The sequence below is a fragment of the Silene latifolia genome, chromosome 10 (assembly GCF_048544455.1).
Source record: "Silene latifolia isolate original U9 population chromosome 10, ASM4854445v1, whole genome shotgun sequence".
Taxonomy (NCBI): Eukaryota; Viridiplantae; Streptophyta; class Magnoliopsida; order Caryophyllales; family Caryophyllaceae; genus Silene; species Silene latifolia.
Genome location: NC_133535.1, coordinates 10,618,376 through 10,643,085, shown reverse-complemented (window position 1 = coordinate 10,643,085; position 24,710 = coordinate 10,618,376). Strand labels below are relative to the sequence as shown.

Here is a 24,710-nt window from a genome sequence, read left to right as displayed (position 1 = left end):
TTGTATTTTATTGATAGTTCGATGTCTACGATTACAATAAGAGACACATTATCAAGTGTCTAAAACCTAGACCTAGAATCGTCTAGAAGATATTATTCATATCATAATTATATTATTATGATTACGGTATAATACCGTAATATTCTCGAACATCCCCCTCAAACCCATGATAATTTGTCGAAATTGCCATGGGTTTGCACAACATTAATAAGAAGGAAAACAGAGATAGAAAAAAATGAAACTTATTCGGTCTTCAGTGGATGGGAACGTCGTAACTTTTCGGACCCGTCAAAATTAAATTCAAACGATCAATATTTTCGAATTCGTTGAAATTTCATGGTCAAGAACGCAGCGATTTTTCGAACTTACTTTATTATTCATACAGAACTGCACAAGTATGCATTTTGTTGCATCTAAGTATTTCATATTTTATAGTAAACACAATTAATTAACAACATCAACAACAACAACAGAGCCTTAATCCCAAAATGATTTGGAATCGGCTCTTTAAAACTGTCCAAGGGTGATCGCACAACTCAAAATGCGAAAACATAGAAAAAGAAAAGTTAAAAGCAAATGGGAGTGAAACATCATACAAAAAGAAATTCATATAATAACATTAAACTCTTATAGTGGAATAGAATAAATTGTGGTTTAACTGCCTATATAAATGAAAGAGTGATCAAATTCAAGAGCATCTCACATACAAACCAAACTACTGACAACTACACAATATGAAACCAATCCACCTCCAAACCCAAATTGAAAGTCCAGCCTTTCTAATCATCTTTGTTTTTGTAATACTCAATATTACAGGAACTTCAGCACTGCATAGTATTGACTACACAGGCAACGTGACTGACCACATCGCGTTGTTGGCCATCAGAAGCCAACTATTGGTTCCTTCCAACCGGGTTTTAAGCTCGTGGAATGACTCTATTCACCATTGTTATTGGGAGGGGGTTACTTGTGGGCGTAAACATAAAAGAGTGACTGTACTAGATTTGAGTTCTAGAGGTTTGGCAGGAACCATATCTCCTTTCATTGGAAACCTCAGCTTCCTTCAGCGAAATTAGCCTTTCCAATAATAGCTTATATGGAGAAATCCCCAGTCAACTAGGTCATCTTTTTAGGCTATATGAACTACTGCTGTATAACAACATACTTGTAGGTGAAATTCCAGCCAACATATCTCGTTGTGTTAACCTTAGAGTGTTTTACGTAGCCAACAACAACCTAGAGGGAAAACTCCCAACAGGACTAGGAGCACTGTCAAAGCTAACAGACTTTCGTGTACATACGAACCATCTTAATGGGGCTCTTTTTGACACCATACAAAATCTTACTTCTTTAGTAACAATAGTTGCTCCTTACAACTCATTTACAGGAACTATCCCAAACAGCATTGGTAGGATGCAAAATCTAACCATCCTTGAAGTTGGAAAAAATCAACTCTCAGGCACACTCCCCACGTCACTTTTTAATCACTCCTCCCTTCAACTTCTTGATTTTGCTGAGAACCAACTACATGGCGAACTTCTATCAGACGTTAATATTCCTCGTCTGACATGGTTCGACCTCCAGGGAAACAACTTCACAGGACAAATACCAATCACGATCCAAAACCACACAGCTCTTGAACTTATTGGACTCGGTTATAATAATTTTATAGGAAATGTACCTTTTTATTTTGGGAATTTTCATAAGCTAAATTATTTATTTCTTGGAGGAAACTTCCTAGAGGGTGACATTAACTTTATAGATACACTTGTTAACAGCAGCCAATTACGTGTCCTCACTTTGGGACCGAATCATTTTTCAGGAATATTACCCAAATCTGTTGCCAATCTCTCCACCTCTTTGGAAGTGCTCGGTATTTCAAATACTTTGATAAGTGGAACAATTCCAGAAGGTATTACAAATCTCAACAATCTTGAACATTTATGGATGGACAACTGCAAATTAACGGGATCTATCCCTCAAGATTTGGGGAAGCTCTACAGATTGGAACTAGTTTATCTAGACTCCAACAATTTAAAAGGTAAAATTCCCAATTCCATGGCCAATTTATCATACTTGAGTTTGCTTTATTTATATGACAACATATTGGAAGGGAGTATACCTCCAAACCTTGGAACTTGCCAAAGCTTATTGTACTTGGATGTATCAAACAATGAACTCAATGGAACCTTGGGTGATGAGCTATTTGAAGGATCTGCTACATTTATTGAACTATTTTTGGATCATAACCATTTGGAAGGCTCTCTACCTTTGGAAATGAGTAAACAGAGTAAGCTACAAATCTTAGCACTAGAAACCAACAAGTTTTCGGGTATCATTCCAGATAGTCTTGGTGAGTGTTATGACCTTCAATACCTCTACATGGATGGAAATTCTTTCCAGGGAAATATTCCGTCATCTTTCGCTTCTTTGACAGGCCTCCAACAAATTGACTTTTCTCGAAACCATTTATCTGGCCCAATTCCAGCATTCTTTTCTAAACTTCCTACATTATATTACCTTAACTTATCCTATAACGACTTTGAGGGAAGGGTTCCAACGAACTCAGTATTTGCAAATGCAAGTGGGGTCTTTGTTGCTGGCAATAACAGACTCTGTGGAGGAATTAAACAGCTTCATTTACCTAAGTGCATTGAGAAGATCAAAAGATCGGGAAAGAAGAAAAGTTTAATGTCTCATGCCCTTAAATTGATAATCCCAATTATCGGTTCACTTGTTGGGGTGGTGGCCATAGCGGCGGGGTTGTATCTGGCATGTATCAAAAAGAAAAAGACACCTCTTATATCAGGTACACTGATCGGGAATGTAACCATGAAAGTGTCTTACGATATGTTACTCAAAGCAACGGCTAGTTTTTCTTCAGAGAATCTACTTGGGATGGGATCTTTTGGATCCGTGTTTAAGGGGATTTTGGATGGAAATACGGTAGCTGTGAAAGTCCTCAACTTGCAACGCCATGGTGCATCTAAGAGCTTCATGGTAGAGTGCAATGCGTTGAGGAATGTCCGTCACCGGAATCTGATAGGCATCATAACAGCTTGTTCAAGTATTGACTTTCAGAGAAATGATTTTAGAGCACTAGTATACGAGTTCATGCCTAATGGAAGCCTAGACAAATGGTTACATGGAGGCGACAGAAACATGAGCCTTGCTCAAAGGGTGGATGTAGCGATTGATGTGGCCCATGCACTCAGCTATCTCCACCATGAGTGTGAAACTCCAATAGTGCATTGCGACTTGAAACCAAGCAACATTTTGCTCGATAATGACATGGTTGCTCATGTTGGGGATTTTGGATTAGCAAGGTTTCTTACTCAACCCCGGCATCCAAATCAAAGTAGTACAATTGGAATCAAGGGTACGGTAGGCTATGCTGCTCCAGGTAAGAATAGTGTTATTCCTATTTATAATTAGTCTGACAAAAATCATATAACTATATTATCATCAAAAGACTAAGATGCACAAACTCAGTAATCTGCTGGACTTGTTATCTATTTACTTCCCATTTATGCGTCTAAGCTTTTGCATTTGGTTCACATGTCAGAGTATGGGCTCGGAAGTGAGCCATCTACAGAGGGTGATGTTTATAGCTATGGCATATTGCTACTTGAGCTAATGACAGGGAAGAGTCCAACAGACAACATGTTCAAGGAAGGCTACAGCCTTCATATGCATGCAGAAGCAGCATTACCTGACCAAGTCTTGCAAATTGTGGACCCATCGCTTGAAGAAGATAATCTCACTGAAGAAGCTGAAGACCCAAGGGCAATCCAAGGTGAGCTTCAAAGAAGAGTGGAATGCATTACTACTGTGATCAGTGTCGGAGTATCGTGCTCAAATCATTTTCCACAAGAACGAATGAAAATAGTCGATGCTAGAAGCAGGCTTCAATCGGCAAAAGACGGCCTTCTCAGCACTAGAAACAGGCGTAATCTTCCTGCAAGAGGTATATCATGAGTTTACAGTTAACAAATGATTCTGAGAGTTTCAATTTGCTTAGAAATTCCGCTAACATAACATTATTTCTCTACTTATAGCGCTGATGGTTACAGAGGCCTGACCGCCTAAGGTTGATTACAATCAGAAAAACGAGAGTCCGCCAAATGAAGCTCCAAATGTACCATAATTGAATGTTGAACTTTTAAGTTTCTGTCAGTTTGCTGTGAACATGAGTAATAAATTGTTATGTATGTACCCTACTACTTATCATCAAGTAATTACGTTTGTGTTTTCTCAAAGCTAGTATGAGCTTAATGATTAGTTAAGGCCTAAACGTGATGAGTTAAGCTTCATCTTTATTCATTGTTCGTGTGGTTGAGCTTGGATATGTTCAAGATTGATTGATGGTTACAGGGGCCTGACCTACTCGACTGAGGTTGATTTAAAATAGAATTAAATCAGGAATACAATCATCCGCAGGTTTCTTGTCTTAACCATAACATCCACATAGTTATGGACTATGGTTAATGCACGCTGACCTCCACAAAAAAATACCTCCTCCGTCTCAATCACTTGTTTACCTTTGATTAAAATTCCCCTCACACAATAAAACTGTAAACAAATGAATGGAACGGAGGGAGTATTACGATTTACGAGTGCTCTAAGAAGCTAACGGTCAATTTGTCAAATTGATGGCTTAATTACGATTTACGAATTATTAGTAAAATTATATGAACAATAGCATTAACCAAATTTGAATTAAAAAAGATTGTACCTTTCTAAATCTTCAACTCCAAACTTTAAGGGGGCGTTTGGTTCACATGAAGGTATCGGTATGGAATCAGGAATCAAACCAGGGTGGTATGGGTTTGGAACTCCATTCCTGATACCTTGTGTTTGGTTCAACCCCGGAATGAGGAATGAACTTTTTTTTTTGTATGTCTATATTATTGATTGTACCATTTACTTATGTATTTTTCACCTTTAAATTTTCATATATTAATTAGTTAAAAACTTGAATATAGTTTTTTTTTTTTACATATTTTAATTTTTTTTAATATCTTATTATTTCTATTCTTAAATATTATTAAAAATGTTCAAGAAAAATCATCGTTTGTATTTTTCACGGAAAAGAAAGAATTCGGGAAAAAAATAATTATGTATATATTTAGTTTTGTGAGGAAAAAATAATTTTTTTTTAATGCTAATTTTTTTCCAATACTCATCTTTGATATGATACCCAAGGTATCATTCTCATACCCACCTCCTCCCTTGGGTATGAGAAACCCATACCTCATGGGTTTGAGGTATGGGTATCAAATTACAAAAACAGTGAACCAAACACAAGGTATGGGTTTAGCTCATTCCAAACCCATACCTTATACCTACAATGCTTGAACCAAACACCCCATAAAAGATTAGGGTTTGCTACATTCCATTAACACTTGATTGATTCAATTCCGTGGTTAAGTTTACATAAAATGTTGAAGCTTTTCTTTTCCTCGATGTTTTAGCTTCCATGGTGTTGCTTCACCTTTCTCCTTTGATAGGTTCAATTGTTGATCCGATTTGGCAACGCCAAATAAACCCGAGACGAAATTAACGAGTTCGGGCTAGGGGTTAAGACATTGCAGTTAAACCTGACAAATGGGTTATTCAGTTTGGTTGTTATTGGTTCGATTTAAATCGGGTAACTTCAGTTTTCGTTTTAGTTTGATTTCGATCGAGTTTATTTCGGTTAACCACTTTGATTGATTTGTGTTATTTCGAGTCGGGTGCAGTTTGACTCAGGTAAATATCAGTTCAATTGAGTTTCAGGTCATGATTTCCTCGAGTTAAAGGTAAAAAAAACGAGTTTAATTGTATCCTATACTTTTCATTTTGAATATAATAATAATAATAATAATAATAATAATAATAATAATAATAATAATAATAATAATAATAATAATAATAATAATAATAATAATAATAATAATAATAATAATAATAATAATTCATAATATTATTAATAAATAATGAATTAATGAAAAAACATCTAAATATGTTATCATGAGAAAATAAATATTTTTAATTTTAGCTTATCGGTTCAGTTCTTATTGGGTTGGATATATTCAGGTTCGGATATCATCCAGTTATTATTGAATTCGGTTCAGTTTAGGTTCGATTCAGATTGAGTCGGGTTTCAGGTACCATTCATGTTACTCATATCGGGTGTTTGATCGGTTAACAATTCAAATATTTTCGATCGGTTTTTCGGGTCAGGTTATTTTGCTAGGTCTAGTTGTAACATATCTAAGTGATTGACTCGACATAAAAATAACACAAAACTTATTCGGGTCTACTAAGGGTTGAGATCTTCTGACACAAACTCAAAACGAGTATCCCACTTATCTAAATAGATTATAACTAGGTTAGATCTCGTGCTACAATACGGCATTTTATAGATTTTATTATATAGAGCCGTTCTAAATTAAATTATTTACATAAATTAACAACAGTTTTAATTTAATGTTATAATCTGCTAAATTTAAAATATGTATATAGTATTAAGAGGTCAAAAAAAGGATGTTTACTACCATTAGTTGATACTTAAATTATCTTTGTCTTAACCTCTATTATATTTTTATTATTAAAAATAATAATCTCATTACATGTAACTACAAATTATCAATATTGCTAAAAGTAGTAGTCATTGTACCAAAAATAAAAATAAAAATAAAAGAATTACTCACACTACACACTCCAATACACTGACAACCATTGCAAATCACCACCCCATATTAAGTACATAACCCATCACCAAATTTTTTAATAATAAAAACACAATTAAATGATCCTCAATTCAATTCCGACCAAAACACCAACAAACCCAACTAAAATCATCTATTATTGCCTTACTGCCATCAAACCTAAATTTCTTCAATCTCTTTGTTTACTATAGGAGATAAGTTGCAGAATAATATATGCAAAATATCGAGATTTCGAGATTTAGAATATATGAACCTCCCAACTAAATTTTCCAACTTTACATGTTTATTAGTCAAGTTAATTTTGGCAGTGAATTTTCTATAATTTTGTTTAATATATGGAGAAAAGTTGTAGACATACGATTTGCAAAATATTGAGATTTTGAGATTTGGAATATATATATGAAACCATATAAGATCACTGAAAGGTGGTCTTATGAGATTTAGTAAATTTGAAGATATTAATGGGAATGTTTATTATTCAAGTTAGTTTTGGCAATGATTGAGGAATTAATCCTTGTTAATATATTATGAATTAATGAGATAATTTAATTATAGCGATGATTGATGATTGTTCCGGTTTAGTACGTTACTAGTTTTAAACCCGTGCAAATTTGCACGGGTATGCTAGTTTAAAATTTGTTATCATAAAAATGTAAATAATTAAGGTGAAGTTTGATTGATTAATTACTTCAGCTAAAAATTGATATTCAAGCTTTTAGATCTTATTTATAAATTTCATTAGTACTTAGCGTAAGTGAACGCCAGGGTCAACTTGTCTAGTAATAATTATTGTGATACAATATATCCATTTTTAGCTAAAATTAAGTTTCTACTTTGTTTTTACTTGGGTGACTTACAAAAATTCGATTTACATAAGATAAAACAAAATTATTAAGATGAAAATTAATACAAAATTTAGTCAAATTGCATGGGTACGAATAGTTCAGACTTACAAATTGTTAAACCCGTTTTTCATTTAGTTAAACTTGTGTCTGTTTAAAATGAAAATTTTGGCCCATTTTTCCATGTTTGAAATGAAATTTTGACTTATTTTTCATTTAATGCTTATTATTAATTAGTGAAACAATATAAATGAAACTTTCAACCCGTGCCCGTTTAGAACAATTTGATCAAATTGTTTAATATTCAGACACATTAAATAATTATATAAATATATAATAATTGACACGAAATAATACTACCTAAATGCCAAATAATACTACCAATTTGTATCTTCAAGTAGCCCATCTAAAATAATTAAGGACAAAAACCCAATCATGTTGAGTAAGCCTATAATGTAATTGGTTAATAAACCCAAGTTAAATATATACTTGGAGGAAATTAAATTGGAAGAGAAAAGAAGTCTTCCATTGCAAAATAAACAAAAACTCCGGAGAGACGGTCTCTCAATATTGTTATTGAGAGACCTCTCACATGATGGTGTGGGGGACTCACTGAATTTCTTTTTTCCCTATTATGTCTCCCACTAAATTAGTGAGAATATTACCCTAATAACTTCACCTAGTCACCTTAGTGTCTCACCGGCCACCGCCCCTCTCATTCTCCCTCTCCATTTTTTTTTTCATTTTGTAGTTATTCAAAATTTGTCTTTTACTGATATTTCAATCTCTAAGTTAAATCTCTATATATTGTGAAATGATTCCAAGACCTTTTACACAAAATATCCGATTTGATGATGTTACTTATTTTATTTTTTTTTGTTGTGTTTGATAAACTCGTCAATAAGGTGAGTATATGCATTTATGCGAACTTATAAGATTTATTGAGCTTAATTATTTTTATGTCGGAATTACCGTTTTTGAGTAAATTTTCACTTCTTTTAAATTATTTGTGAAGTTATCCCTAATTTTTTTTTCCAAACAAATATTCTTATTTTAAATTAATTTATGTTCTTCAAGTATTTTTCATTCTTTATTGCATTTTTAATATTCAGATTTTTTATATTGATGAGTTATTTTTAGTAAATTTTCAGTTTAAATATATAGGCTGAATTAATCTATATTATAAATGTATATATATTATACTCTGTAGATTTATTAAATACTGTTAAAATTGAAAATATACTAATCAATATATTAACAAATTAATGTATAAACACGTAAAGCACAAAGAAATTAATTACTTTTTTTGTACTTGTAAAAGGGCCCACCACTACTTCTTTTTTGGAAAATAGAAAATTTAAAAATAAACTTGTTTGTCATGACGTGGATGCACAAAATTGCTTGGAATGTTCTTGTATTTATATAGATAAGATTAGTATTGCTCCTTATTGTTATAGTGTAATGAGACGATGATTGAATGAAATGTTCTTCTATTTTACCTTAAAATTTTGAGTTAATACTTAAGTTTCAAGGATGCCTCTTATTTATATTTATAGAATTACCTTACCGTATGCTATTATTTCAATGTGAGATACATAATTTAATTATTTAGACGTATTATGTTCATCATGCCTACATTATTTTTCAATGTGAAAGATATAACATACCAAGAAATACATGTCTCTTCTTAAAAAAACCATTATTGTATACATATTATTGTAAAACCACTTAATCTCGATCATTAGATAGAAATCTCTACATCGTACATATAACGACTCATTAACGCTCTATTACTGCATTCAGAAGACAACCATTAGTAAAATTTTTAGTTTTATTTTTTATATCATATCGTAGATAATGATAGAAAATCTTAAGAGTTCTTTAAAACAATATTTATGAGACTCAAAAAATTTTGGGTTGATACATAAGTTCCAAATATGCCTCCTATTTATAATCATAGCACTACTACAAATTTAGGCAACTACAACGCCCCTTTAACAACGATTATTCACGAAAATCACAATAGACGTTGTAGAATGTATGGCGCGAATTTTACTAAAATCAATTACAACGGGTATAGTTATAAAAACCGTTGTTATTATTTTTAACAACGGGTCACACATGCGGAACCGTTGTTAATAATTTGGCGCAAAATTGGCGCAAAGTTAGTGAAAAGTAATCACAACGGTTACTTTTTAAACCCGTTGTTAAAACTTATTTAACAACGGGTGTTTTGTACAACCGTTGTTAAAACATATTTCACAACGGTTGTTGTTTAATAACCGTTGTCAATACCTTCCATACTATAAACCACACAAACAAGTCTGCTGCGAGCCCACAAAACACAACCCTTAATACACAAACACAAACACAGCAGACAAACAAACACAAAACACATACACACTCTCTTTCTCTATTTCTCTCTTTCTCATCGTCGCTTTATCTTCTCGCCGTCATTGTGATTTCATCGTCTATTACGTTCTGTATTTATCAGGTAAATCTCGCCAAATCTTTGTCATCGTCATTATTTTCTTTTTCTATTTATTTCTTTTGCATATATGTGTTTTTATCGACCATTATGTTATTTGTTTAAGTATTGTTCGCATAATTAGTTACTAAAACAATGAAGAAGCAAGATGAAGAAGTAAGATAAACATAATTAATATATATATATATATATTTATAAATACATAAATTAAAAAAAAAAATTACATATGTAAAAATGCAATTCTTATATTTTCATGGAGGATCTTATTGTGCTCTATCGTATCCATCCTCTCCTCCTTGGCTATTTGGAGGTTCCGTTCAGCAGTTGCTATATCGTCATATAGCCGCAATCTCGCCGCTTTCCGTCAAGCCATCTTCTTTGGCGTGCTTGATGCGGATCGAGCTTCCGCAAGGTAGCTCTGAAACTTTCCTCAATATGGAGGAACAGGCGGATGAAGTTGTTGTTGTTCTCGATCATGGTAAGAGTCTTTAGGATGAAATCATTCATTTTCTTAGAGTTTTTTGAGTTTGATTTGAAAGATTAAGTAGAGTTTGTTTTAAGAGTTAGAGTTTGGAGATGAATATATGAGATAATGGAAATGTTAGTTGAGATATGCAATGTATTTATACTAAGCAATGTGTGGGTTGAGTTAATTGCTTTTTAATTAATATATATGTTAGGAAGTTGTGCCATAATCATCATCATCTCTCTCAATAATGCTGCTTCAAATCCTATTACTAACCCTTCTCATTCCATATTATCCGTTCATATGTACGGTGAATGTCGGTAATAATGCATGCATTGGAATTCTAACAGCCGTAATTATGCATGCATCTAGTAATATTTAATTTTTTTTTTTTTATTTTTTAAGAACAAACAACAACGGTTATTTTAAAACAACCCGTTGTCTTTAGTTATAACAACGGTTTTGTATATTACAACCCGTTGTTATAACTTTCCCCCCAAAATTGAGTCACACTTTCCACAACGGGTTTTTATACATAAAACCGTGGTTAATATTTTTAACAACGGTTTCCTTAAGTAAACCAACCGTTGTTAAAACCTTCTACAACGGACGCTTTAACAACGTCCGCTTTTTTATATAACAACGGTTTTTGACCGTTGTTATAGCCTGTATCTGTAGTAGTGTAGGATCACATCAACTTATACTAATCTTTTGATGTGGGACAATTCTACTATTTATATGTAGTATATTCACCACACCTACGTTATTTTTCAATGTGGGACAAAACATACTAAAAAGTACACAATTTTACTTATTAAGAAGTACACAATCTTTAATATGTGCAAATAATATGAAATTTATACTCTAATAATAGCATTTTTTACCACAAAGCTAATTATATTATTTTCATAATTTTTTTAACGATATTTTTTTGTCAAATGAAATCTAAAAGTTTGATATAAAAATTGGAAATATCACTTGAATATAATTTAGGAAATATACATATTATAATAATTAAAAGATTTTCCACTTTATTTTTTACATCAAAAATTATACTTTCCTAAAAATTGGAAATATCACTTGAATATAATTTAGGAAATATACATATTATAATAATTAAAAGATTTTCCACTTTATTTTTTACATCAAAAATTATACTTTCCTAAATTGATTTTTGATGATGTGGACGCTCTCAGATCGCTCGAAAAACTCTCTTTTATATATATATAGATAGATTATACTTATTTTTTATGTTATATTATTTAAGCTTGCAGATTTGGCCCATGGTATGTTTAGTAGAATGCAAAATTAAAGACCCAATTAGAAGTTAATATAATTAGGAGGGAGAAAACGTACAATCACCTATTCATTTAGTAAATAGGGAATTATGATGCATTGACATTTGACATAGAAATCTAACTAACATCTTTAAGAAATAGAGCATAATATTTGTCATTTTTGGTTGGTGGGATAAATATGTTAGTTGGTTTACGGGTGTAGATGGGTTATACATGTTAAGTTGGTTTGAAAATAATCTACTTAAAAAATAAAAATGAATAGGTTGAAAAGGTTGTGTTGGGTTATAGAAATTTTAAATGGATACGTTTAAGGTTGAGACTCATTTATGTAAATGGGCTGAGTTTAGATTAAAATATAAAAATCCATTTAACTTAGACACGAACTCGACACGACATATTTGTTTATCAGGTCTAGTTGTCTCGGTTGTGTGCGCTTAGTGGTTTTAATGCCTGAAGGTGATGATTTAAGCTAGCTTACAAGCAATTAGGAGCCAAATGAGCCCAATTCTGATCGAGCTTGGATATGTTAGAGATCAGTTTGTAAATTGGAGTTTTGCGTTGGGCTTGTCTAGAAGCTTGTTGAGCTTAGATTTTACAATTAGTCTCACTATAGACGAATATATCCGTATAAAGTGAAAGACGGGTTAAATATGCTTAAATGGGTGACATTTTTGAACCCACCATGCAACTTGTTACTTGTCTTATGCTTAAAGTGGGTGGATATTTGGCCTGACTATAACTATAGACGGATATCTCCCGTCTATAATGAGAATTTATGTAGATTTTATCGGCTTTGAAAACATGTACTTTCTCCTAGTCTGTGTTTTGTTCCCTCTTATTTATTTCATGTTAGTCGGGTTTTGTTCCCTCTTTCCTTTATGTGTCCAAATTCAATTTCATGTTAGTAGGATGTTTTAATTTGTGTGGTCCAAATTCATTTCCTTAATTCTTGTGTGAAAAAGAAAGGGGAACAAAACAGCGACTAGTAGGGAGTAACTCTTGTTGAGATAATTCAATTTTTTAATCGACGGGTGTCGGTGAATAAGGTGTTGATGATCGAGTAAAAAGGAAAGATAATTGCATTGGAGAAAGAAGGAATGGATTTGGGTAGTTCATGGAAATTTGATGAAAAAATGTATGTTATTAATAAGTAAAATGCGTATTTGAAAAGCTAATTACGTAAATTAATAAAATGTTCTGAAATCGGAACTTTAGAATTTAGAAGTCTATCATTGGGTGTCACTCAGATCCCTAACTACTACTTTTGTTTTTCATATTATCCGTCCTAAGCAAGACTAATTACTTTTGTTTTGCAAAGGGAATCATTATAAGAAGTAGCAAAGTAATAGATAAAACTCTTTAATTTATGTATTTTTCAAGGTTTTAGTGATTACTGCTTCACCATCTCACTCTTTGGATCATAGTTACTTTCTGAACCTCACGATAGTTTATAAGGGCATTAGCAATAGATGAACCTCTAAGAGATCTGTTCTCATACCACATAAGCTAATATATAAACTCATTTATTTACAAAACTCATTCCAATAATAGATAACCCTTTCGAGGTTTATAACATGGCCCACACTATTATTCCTTCTCTCACACACTCTCTTTCTACAAACAATCTATTAACCCTTCTTAACTACAAACCTCAACATCTATATCTAGCAATAAAAGATTTATAGACAAACCTCAAAAATAGAGGACATGTCATCTTACAAACGCTTGACAAACCACATATATCCCACCGTCGTTCAAAAATCAAAAGTACCCCATGTGATATGCACCCTTGTGACGCTTCAATTAGCAAAGAAGCAACATCCTCAATACTATATATCGACTTAATCCTCTTGCAAGGTTTCAATTTTTACTTGCAAATATTGCACGAACATAAACACACATTGTAGGCGAGGTATGTTACTCGCCTAATTGGATTACAAAAGAAATTACACTGAGACTCGAAAATAAAGTGTCAGTACCATACTCATATTTACCAAGCGTATGCAATATAATACGCAGAATCTAGCCACATTGAGAAAAAAACATGAATAGAATTATGTTATTTATCAACTACCGAGTATGTTAGTACTGACTATAATAATAGAATGTTTCTAGAATTCGGAAATAGAAGTATTTCGTTAACAAGGATCTCTAATCATCACATTGATTTGTTAAATTGCCTTCAGTGCCTCGAAGGATATTGCCCCAGCTATCGGTAGAGAATACTCCTGGTCAATACCAAAAACATTGATTTGTTCGTGGAAGCCACTTTATCACCAGCAACACAAAACTCTTAATTAAAGTGCTACCAAATATTCCACATTGTTTGCATATTTTAATAGAAAACACAATTAAATTCAAGCAAAAAGCTTTCGACACCAATGAAAACATCTAAATGTGCCTAAGAAAAATCTTCAGAGATTGCCATTTTACGTTAAGCAGGGAGCAAGTCATGATTCAATTCACTATTCACGACGAATCGATGAAAATACAAAAAGCATCCAATCCCTCACATACAAGTATACTACAACAGCAAGTATAATGAAAATTCACGCGTAGGCTTTAATTATCTCATAGCTCTAAGGATCTCACCTATTGCGAGGCATAATATCGAGGTACTCGTCTATGTGTGATTGGTCGGACTACTTGTGTTTGAGGCTAAAACATTAAGTTCTCAAGGATACACAATAAGATATGAAAACCCTATTTTGCCAGCAAAAAAAGACTACTATTATGTTCCTTCGCTTCAAGAATACCACAGAATTGGGAAGCCCAGCTGCCCAGCGCATTCCATTCAATAAACCAGTACATAGAAAATTAGCAGTACAACTAATTTACCGAAATGTTATGTACATAATTAAGTTCACCCAAAAAGGTTTCGATGCCAATGAAAACTTGTAAATGTGCCTAGAAAAATCTTCAGAGATTGCCATTTTTTGTAAAGCAGGGAGTAAGTCATGATTTAATTCACTATTCTGATCTGAAACCGAGCAACATACTGCTTGATGATGACATGATTGCCTATCAAAGTTTCATAGTTAATGAATTCACCAACATACAACATATTCAAGGAAGACAATAACCTTCATATATATTTATGCAAAAGTAGGAGTACCTGATCACGGCTTACAAGTTGTATTTTTGTCCTCAGTAAACAAGTCCGTGATAGAAGGGCAATCAAGCTTCAACGACGACTGGAATGTATTTTTGTGAATAGTGTTCAGAGTGTCATGCTCCAACCCATTGCCACATGATCAAATGAATATATCCGACGCCACAAGCAGGCTTCAATCAGCAAGATAAATAGGCCTTCTAAATGCTAGAAAAAAGCGTAATCTTCCTGCAAGAGGCACATGATCACTAGACATATCAAATGTTCCTTAGTAACAAAATTAATGACGGTTTTAATTTGATTAGAAATTTATGCTGACAGTACACTAATTCTGCTTGTGACATTAACGAATCTGCCAAAGTTTGATGTAAAATCTTTCAAGTTCGTAAATTCACGAAAAACATTATTAACGAGTTTAATACTCCCTACGACACAATCATTTGTCTACCTTTGAATAATATACTTGTTATCTACTTAGCTGCGCTGATTTTTACTAACTATCTAAGGTTCACTAAGTCAAGACCCTCTCCATTTCCTAAAAGAAATAGTTGGTCCATTCCAAATTGTATTCTGGCGTCATCCAACGGCTCTAAGTTTATGCATGAAAATAAACAAATAATGACTATAGAATAGGATCCTTTTATTCATTGCGGTTTCCATGTTGGACTATGATAAGCCAAAGACAACAGAGCCTTAATTCCAAAATGATTTGGGGTAAATTTGAAAATACTAGAGAATAAATTATGTTTCTAAACATGGAAGTCTTTCTGAGGGCACTGACCTCATTTCTCGAAGAAAAATCAGTACACTGCAAAGAAGCCACTTAATCAATCAGGTAGTAATTCATGTAGAATTTCAGAGGGAGGAATTTCATAAAGACAATTGTATTTTATTGATAGTTCGATGTCTACGATTACAATAAGAGACACATTATATAGAGTCTAAAACCTAGACCTAGAATCGTCAAGAAGATATTATTACTATAACAAATGTTTCTACGCATCTTTGAGGGGATCTATGACAAATTTTGACACTTTGTCAATCTCCGCATTATCCACTCCATCTTTTTGTCAAAAGTCTTGAGAGCACCTTCACACACAAGATGAAGATATAATGTGAAATCGAGTCACCGCCAAAGAGCGGCCTAAGTAATCTGATTAGAAAACAAATACCATTCACAGATTTGAAATTTTGTCTTTGCACGCGTAAACCAACGGTCAAAAAGCAACCAAAATGACATTTCTAAACTGTGGCCTACTTGGGATTCTTCTCTTTGTAAAGTACAATAGCATCGGCTAATAATAATTCTAGACTTAAAAAGGTTTACCAACAATTCCCTTTTGATGGCCGTAGTACTCAATTACTCATTCTATTCAATAAAGTAAACATAGAAAATACAATTAATTAACTGACCGAATCGTATTACTGGCCATCAATTGCTCATGCTGAAGGAGATCAAGCTGATCACATGAGTGATATATGTCTCTGCATCTTCATTCCTAGATGACCGTACAAACAATGATGTTTGCCATGTGAACTGGATGGTTATAATCTGTGCCACTATTGATTAGATCTACACATTGGTCACAGAATCAAAGTCGACTAGTTAGAGAACGAAAAGCACAAGGATGGAGCAAAGGCTACCTTTGTCTAAAATTGAGTTACGCCCGCTAATTTTGAGGCCCTACATAATCGCACGGCCTACATAATACTCCCTCCGTAGCGGCCATTTCTTTACTTATTTCATTTTTGGGTTTTTCAGTCATGTGTGTCAAAAGTAAATGTAAACAAATGTCGGAAACAGAGGAAGTATCATCTTAGTAAATAATATTTTTTACTAGAATAATTTTCCTTGAGTGGATCACTGACATCATTTCTCTTTAGCAAAGGAAATCATTACATCGCATGTGCAGTGAAACCACAAAATCAACAACAGAAACCACTCTTTCTCCTACCAATTATACAACATTGTTAATTACCTTAATAAGTACTCCCTCCGGCTTGTTGTTTTCTTCCCATTTCATTATAATACTCCTCACATATATTAGAGAATCGGGAAGAAAAATAAAAGCCAGAGGGAGTACTTGACTGTCTATATTTATGAAGAGAGTGGATTTTAAAGAGCATCTAACACATAAAACAGCAACACACAAAATAAAACAAATTTACCTCAAAATCCATCACGATCGTTAAGTGTAATGTCTTCCTGGTGTAGCAAACCAGTCTTTCCTATCATCTTTCTTATCATCGTTATAATTGCTATTAAAAAAGTCACAGCAAGAATCGAGTCTCTGCACAGTGTTAAATTACCAGAAATGAAACCGACCGAGTGGCATTGTTGGCTATCAAAAACCAATGGTGAAATATCCCGACCGGGTTTTAAGCTCATGGAATAACACTATGCACCATTGTAGTGGCGGGGGTTACTTGTGGGCGCAAACATAACAGAGTGACTGTACTAGATTTGAGTTCAAGGGGATTGGCAGGAACCATATCTCCCTTCATAGGAAATCTGAGCTTCCTTCAAAGCATTAGGCTTTATAATAATAGCCTGTATGGTGAAATCCCCAAGCAATTAGGTCGCCTATTTAGGCTACGTGAACTAGGGCTACAAAATAACACACTTGCAGGTTCAATTCCAAAGAATATATCACATTGTATTAACCTTGGATTTCTTAGTTTAGGCAACAACAAGCTAGAGGGAAAACTACCAGCAGGATTACGAGCATTGATTAAGCTAGAATACCTTAGCATTTCCCAAAACTATTTTACAGGCTCTCTTTTTGACATCATACCAAACCTTACCTCCTTAGTAACAATATCTCTTGCTTATAATTCCTTTACGGGAACTATCCCAATCAACATTGGTAAGGTGCAAAACCTAACTAACCTTGAAGTTGGAGAAAATTTACTCTCAGGCACACTTCCCACATCCATTTTCAATCTCTCCTATCTTCACTTTCTTGATTTGCCTGCCAATCAGCTACATGGAGAGCTTCCCGCAAATATGGGCTTCACTATTCCTCGTCTGAAATGGCTAAACCTATTTGAAAATAACTTTTCAGGATCAATTCCAATCACCATAAGAAACCTTACGAGCCTCGAGTTTATTGGATTGTCGCTGAATGGTTTTACAGGAAGTGTTCCTCAGGATTTCAGCCATTTTCATAATCTAGTTCATTTAGATCTTGAAAAAAACTTTCTGGTGGGGGACATTAGCTTTATAGCTACCTTAGTTAACTGTAGTCAATTACAATTCCTCTCATTGACATATAATGATTTTTCTGGAATATTACCCCAATCCATAGCCAATCTCTCCACCACTTTAAAATGGCTGACAATCGGAAACAGTTTGATTAGTGGAACACTTCCTGCTGGGATTACCAATCTCATCAACCTTGAGAAGTTAGCCATGTTCGAAAGCATATTGTCAGCATCCCTTCCTCATGATCTTGGGAAGCTGCAGAAGTTACAAGCTCTTGCTTTAAACTCAAACAGACTAACAGGTACAATTCCCATTTCCATTGGAAATTTATCACGTCTCAGTGAGCTTTTTTTATCAGACAACATACTGGAAGGGAGCATACCTGAAAGCCTTGGGAACTGTCAAAATTTACTATACATGGACCTGCATAACAATTACTTCTCTGGAAACATATCGAGTGAGCTCTTTCAAGCAGGTGCTAAGTTTATTTTCATATCCTTATCAGAAAATCAGTTGGAAGGGTCACTGCCTCCGGAAATCAGTAAGCAAATAAATATAATTGACTTAGAAATGTCTAACAATAAGTTGTCAGGAGTGCTTCCAGATAGTTTGAGTGAGTGCCTTTCTCTTCAATTTATATATGTGGACGGAAATTCATTCTGTGGAGCAATTCCAACATCATTTACTTCTTTGGCATCCCTTCTGGAAATTGACATTTCTCGAAACCATTTGTCAGGTCAAATACCAATATACTTGTCCAAATTACCCTTAAAATATCTAAATTTATCTTACAACAATTTTGAGGGAACGGTTCCAACAATAGGAATTTTTGCAAATGCAACTGGATTCTTTCTTGCTGGTAACAGCAGGGTTTGTGGAGGAATACAGGAGCTACATTTGCCCAAATGTATCGAAAATGAAATACCTAGAAAGAAAAAACGTTTGTCTAATACCCTCAAGAAGGTGGTAATTTCAACGATGTGCACACTGGGGGTGATGGCCATGTTACTAGCCTTGTATTTCATCTATCGAAGGAATAAAAGGCAACCCATCTTGTCAACTTCAATGACTGGCAAAACACTAACGAAAATGTCTTACCACACGCTACTCAAAATCACATCTGGGTTTTCTTCAGACAACCTGCTTGGCACAGGCTCTTTTGGATCAGTATTTAAAGGGGTTTTAGATGGTCAAGTGTTCGCTGTCAAAGTTCTTAACCTGGAACATCTAGGTGCATCTAAGAGCTTCATTGTAGAGTGTAAGGCTTTGAGAAATGTCCGTCACCGTAACCTGGTTGGTATTGTAACAGCTTGCTCTAGTATTGATTTTCAGAGAAATGATTTTAGAGCCCTAGTATACGAGTTCATGCCCAATGGAAGTCTAGACAGATGGTTACATGGAGTAGATGGAAACATGAGCCTTTCTCAAAGGGTGGATGTAACGATTGATGTGGCCCATGCACTCATCTATCTCCACCATGAGTGTGAAACTCCAATAGTGCATTGCGACTTGAAACCGAGCAACATATTGCTCGATAATGACATGGTCGCTCATGTTGGGGATTTTGGATTAGCAAGGTTTCTTACTCAACCTCGACATCCGAATCAAACTAGTACAATCGGAATCAAGGGAACTGTAGGCTATGCTGCTCCAGGTAATAATCGTGTTATTCCTATTTATATTTAGTCTGACAAAAATAATATAACTATGTTATCATCAAAAGACTTAGATGCACAAACTCAGCAATCTACTGGACTTATTATCTATTTACAACCCATTTATGCGTCTAAGCCTTTGCATTGGGTTCACATGTCAGAGTATGGGCTCGGAAATGAGCCATCTACTGAGGGTGATGTTTACAGCTATGGCATATTGCTACTCGAGCTAATGACAGGAAAGAGTCCAACAGACAACATGTTCAAGGAAGGCTACAGCCTTCATATGCATGCAGAAGCAGTATTACCTGACCAAGTCCTACAAATTGTAGACCCATCACTCGAAGAAGATAATCTCACTGAAGAGGCCGATGACACAAGGGCAATCCAAGATGAGCTTCAACGAAGACTGGAATGCATTACTACTGTTATCAGTGTCGGGGTGTCGTGCTCCAATCATTTGCCACAAGAGCGAATGAAAATAGTCGATGCCAGAAGCAGGCTTCAATCAGCAAAAGACAACCTTCTGAATGCTAGAAACAGGCGTAATATTCCTGCAAGAGGTATATCATGAGACATACTATAGGTTTACACCTCAGTCACGAATTATGCTCAAAGTTTCAATTTAATTAGAAGTTCTGCTAACATAACATTATTTTCTACTTGCAGCGCTGATGGCTACAGAGGCATGACCGACTGAGGTTGATTTCAATCAGGAATACAATAATCCGCAAATGAAGGCTCAAGATAGGATATTAAGACTATGAATCTACCTTAGTTGAATGTAAACTGCTTTCAAGTTCTTGTTACTTCGCTGTAAACTTGACTAATAAATTGTTATGTAATCTATTATGTAAAATACTCAGTAGTGTTTTTTCATGGGTAGCTGGTTTCTTGTCATAAGCATAACATCCACATAGTTACGGTTAATCCGACGTTGACCTCTACAAAGTATACTCCGTCCGTCCTAATCATTTGATTATATAAACGATAAAATTTAGGCTAAAGATAAAGCTCTCAATTTCATTAAGCTTGTTTAAAAGTTGAATGAATAAAACTTTTTAAATTTATGCAACCATCGTTTAAAACTTCCTCACGCCATAAATAATCCATATGCATGCTTTAGTCAGCAAGATGCAACGTCGCTACGCCAATTTAATCTTCGAGAGACGGGTTATATATGAGGTACGCGCAAGCCTCATTAGAACTTCGAGAAAATCGTGTCCAAGTACCATACTCGTTTTCAATAAGCAAATGCAACACAAGACGAAGAATCTAGTCACTTTGGAAAAACATAAAAAAGAATTCTTATCAATAACATAATATTTCTAGAAATTAGAAATGGAAATCTTTCTTTAACCACAAATCCTTGAAGACGACAATATTAAGTTTACTGGTAAAACGGATCCAAATAGGTATCATATGATAAGACTTAAGAGTAGTTGTCTAAGTTATAGCAAAAAGTTTGTCTTATTATCATCACGTATTCACGTGGTAATATTTGAATCTGTTTTACCATTAAAATGGATCTTGCCGTCTTAAGCAACAATAGTTGTTCTTCAACAAGCGCACGCACTAATCTCTGTTCTCTTTTGCAAATTTACAATCATCACATTGATAGTGCGAGGAAGCCACTTAATCACCAGCAATACAAAACTCTTAATTAAAGTGCTACCAAAAATTCCACATTGTTGGCCAGAAGTATCAACTTTGCACTCTATTCAATCAAGTAATTTTATTATATTCTATAGCAAACACAATTAAATTCAATCAAAAAAGTTTTCGACACCAATAAAAACATCTAAATGTGCTTTAGTCATGATTTTAATTCACTATTCTGATGAATAAATGAAAACATAAAGAGCATCCAATCCCGCTCATACAAGTATACTACAACAGCATATATAATGAAAATTCACGGGTAGGCTTTAATTATCTCGTAGCTCAAAGGATCTCTATTGCGAGGCATAATATCGAGGTATTCGTCTATGTGTGATTACGTCGGACTCAACTATCTTACACTTAATACTTCTGTTTTGAGTTAAAACATGAAGTTCACAAGGATACACGATAAGATATGAAAAACCTACACGGCCGACATAAAAAGATTACTATTATGTTCCTATGGTTCAAAGAATTTCACAAATTTAAATTTGGGAAGTAGAGCGTATACCAATTCAATAAACCAGTTCATAGAAAATTAAAAAGTACAATTAATTTACCAAAATGTTATCGAGGCCAAAAAACAGATCAATAGAATATGCCTTGCTCAATTATAACCACTACGCGTGTGAAATTCTAATTGTTCACTATGTTTCAAACCGAACAACATATTGCTCAATAATGACATGATTGCCTTATTCGCCTATCTTTGGGGATTTTGGATCAACCGATGTCCATATTTCTGATTATGACATCTTTGTTACTCAAAGCTCATGACCGGAAAAGATCCAAACGACAACATTTTTAAGGAACACTATATTTGCAAAAGGAGTACCGATCACGACTTACAAATTGTAGACCCATAGCTTGAATAAGATATCCTCAGTGAAGAAGTCCACGACAGGTTGTCAATCAGACGAGCTTCAACGAAGACTGGAATAATGTATTATTTCTGTGATTAGTGTTGACGAGAAGTCAAGTAATGCACTATCTTATTTAATAAAATAATTCACAGAAAATTCAATTCAATCATCAAAAAGTTTTCTATGCTAATTATTACTACTCATATGCCTCGAAAAATCCTTATTTGAGCTTACCGTGTTAGACGGAGTATTTATAGGTTGACTATTATAATTATTCCTATTACAGTTCACTTCTTATCTGTTGTAGGATCAGGAAGTTTATTATAAGAATCAGTTGTAGAGTTTGTTAAGTCGGTTAGAAGTCTGTTAGTTATCAATGAGCTGGCAGTTAGTTGTCATTAGTTGGCAATTTGTTATAAAATACCAGAAAAGCTGTAACAAACTATTCATTCAATCAATACATCATTTGTTTTTACAGTTTCATTTCTTCTTATTTCTCTCTCTACTTCTTCCTAACAACAATCACAAGTTGAGCAAGGCTCCTTGACGCCATTGTTGTAGTTGCAGGAAGCTTAACTCTACCATTGTTAAGCATACTGTAACATTGGTATCAGCTGTTTACGATCCTGGCGCCAAAAACAAGGACAAAGAAGACCGCCATGGAGGACCAAATTAAGGGTTTACAATCACAGTTAGCTGCACAATCGCAACATACTCAGAAATTGGAGGCGCAAATTGGGCAAATGATGACATTGATGCAGGGTATTCAAGCCAATTTGGGGGAGGCGAATTCCTACTCGGAAAGACAACCAAATGCAGAAAATCCAACTCCACGGCAGTTAGGGTATATTCCTAAACTCGAATTCCCTGTTTTTGATGGTAGTAATTCATCAATCTGGGTTAAGAAATGTGTTCGATATTTTTCCTTGTGTCGTATAATTGATGAACAAAAGGTTGATTTGGCTGCATTAAACATGATTGGTAAAGCTGAAACTTGGGTTATGAGTTATCTTGTGGTTCATAAAGGAGTATTGTGGGATGAATTTGTTGTGGATTTGCTTGCACGATTTAGGGATGAATCTTCTCATAATGTCACTGAAAAGTTTAATAGATTGCATCAATTAGGAGCAATTGACTCATATATTGATGATTTTGAGGCATTAAAAGGTTTAATGATGCAACGAAACCCAGGTTTAAGTGATGATTATTTCTTGGACTGTTTTGTTGGAGGTTTGAAAGCTTCTTTGAAATCCTTTGTCAAAGCTTTTAAGCCCAAGACAATGGCTGAGGCCATCGAGTATGCTCGATTGCAGGAGGAGAACCTTGCTGCAACTGTTAAACCTTCGCCACATTACCCCAAAACAAGTGTTGCATCCTCTTTTGTCTCAAATATTCCATTAAAAACACCTATGTCTACTGAGGGTACCAAGTATAATCCAAGAACCTATATTCCTGCCTCTGTTAGAGCTGAAAAACGTGCAAAAGGAGAATGCTACTACTGTAACAAACCTTATGATAAAAACCATAACTGTCAGTTCAAGAAAACTCAGTTGTTTACAGTAGAGATTCTTGGGGAGGATTGTTTAGAGGATGAGTTGGTACATTTAGAAGATGAGGAGGAAACAGTGGATGAGCAGTCCTTGCTTGAACCATGTATTTCAATGAATGCTTTGTCTGGCAGCCAAAGCTATCAGACTATGAGAGTGGTGGGAACCTATGGTAGAAAACCATTACATATTCTAATAGATTCTGGTAGTACTCACAACTTTATGGATTTAGACCTAGCTCAAAAGTTGGGTTGTCAGCTGGAAAAAATACCACCTCAGGCTGTGGCAGTGGCTGATGGGAATCATTTAGCCTGTCAATACATTTGTAAAAATTTCTCTTGGGATCTGCAGGGTCAAAAATTCATCACTGATGTTTTGTTGATTCCCTTGGGAAGTTGTGATATGGTGTTGGGTGTACAGTGGTTGAGCATCTTAGGACCTGTCCAATGGGATTTCAAAAGACTGGTTATGGAGTTTAAGTGGAAGGGCAACTCAGTTCGCCTGCAAGGAGTGCCAGCCAGTCAGTTTAAGGTCCATAAGGGAGAAATCACTCACAAGCTAATGTCTCAGGCATCTCAGCTGTGTCTCCTGCAACTGGTAACACCTGCAACCAGTCCAAGAATGGAGTTCAGTCACCTGTCTATGGCAGCAGGAAAGCAATCAACTTCACATCCTGAACTGCAGACTCTTTTGGGAAAGTATGAAGACATTTTCAACGAACCCAAGAGTCTACCCCCTTCTAGAGACTTATTTGATCACAAGATACCACTAGAACCAGGGGCAGGCCCAGTAAGCATCAGACCTTATAGGTATCCATTGAAGCAAAGGGATATAATTGAGAAACTGGTTGAAGAGATGC

The 24,710-nt window shown here is 34.5% G+C and overlaps 1 protein-coding gene and 1 long non-coding RNA gene across 2 annotated transcripts; one reads left to right on the top strand and one right to left on the bottom strand.

The window, feature by feature from the left end:
- Positions 1 to 2,780: 2,780 nt before the first annotated feature.
- On the top strand, positions 2,781 to 4,109 carry LOC141605069 (putative LRR receptor-like serine/threonine-protein kinase At3g47570). Its single transcript, XM_074423699.1, has 3 exons — positions 2,781 to 3,403; positions 3,566 to 3,967; positions 4,059 to 4,109. The coding sequence occupies exons 1-3, from the start codon at positions 2,833 to 2,835 to the stop codon at positions 4,079 to 4,081; spliced, it is 996 nt and encodes a 331-aa protein (XP_074279800.1). The 5' UTR covers positions 2,781 to 2,832; the 3' UTR covers positions 4,082 to 4,109.
- Positions 4,110 to 14,560: 10,451 nt separating this feature from the next.
- LOC141605077 (uncharacterized) lies at positions 14,561 to 17,199 on the bottom strand. The gene is made up of 4 exons (XR_012526291.1): positions 17,089 to 17,199; positions 16,333 to 16,492; positions 15,701 to 15,727; positions 14,561 to 15,147 (listed from the first exon to the last, which is right to left on the bottom strand). It is a non-coding gene; the product is annotated as an uncharacterized LOC141605077 (long non-coding RNA).
- Between the last annotated feature and the right edge of the window lie 7,511 nt (positions 17,200 to 24,710).

What these genes read in the sequence shown, in the direction of transcription:
- LOC141605069 (XM_074423699.1), top strand. Translation starts at nt 2,833, where the DNA reads ATGAAAGTGTCTTACGATATGTTACTCAAAGCAACGGCTAGTTTTTCT. An exon ending in GGTAGGCTATGCTGCTCCAG is followed by an intron (nt 3,404 to 3,565) that starts GTAAGAATAGTG and finishes TTCACATGTCAG; the next exon opens with AGTATGGGCTCGGAAGTGAG. An exon ending in GCGTAATCTTCCTGCAAGAG is followed by an intron (nt 3,968 to 4,058) that starts GTATATCATGAG and finishes CTCTACTTATAG; the next exon opens with CGCTGATGGTTACAGAGGCC.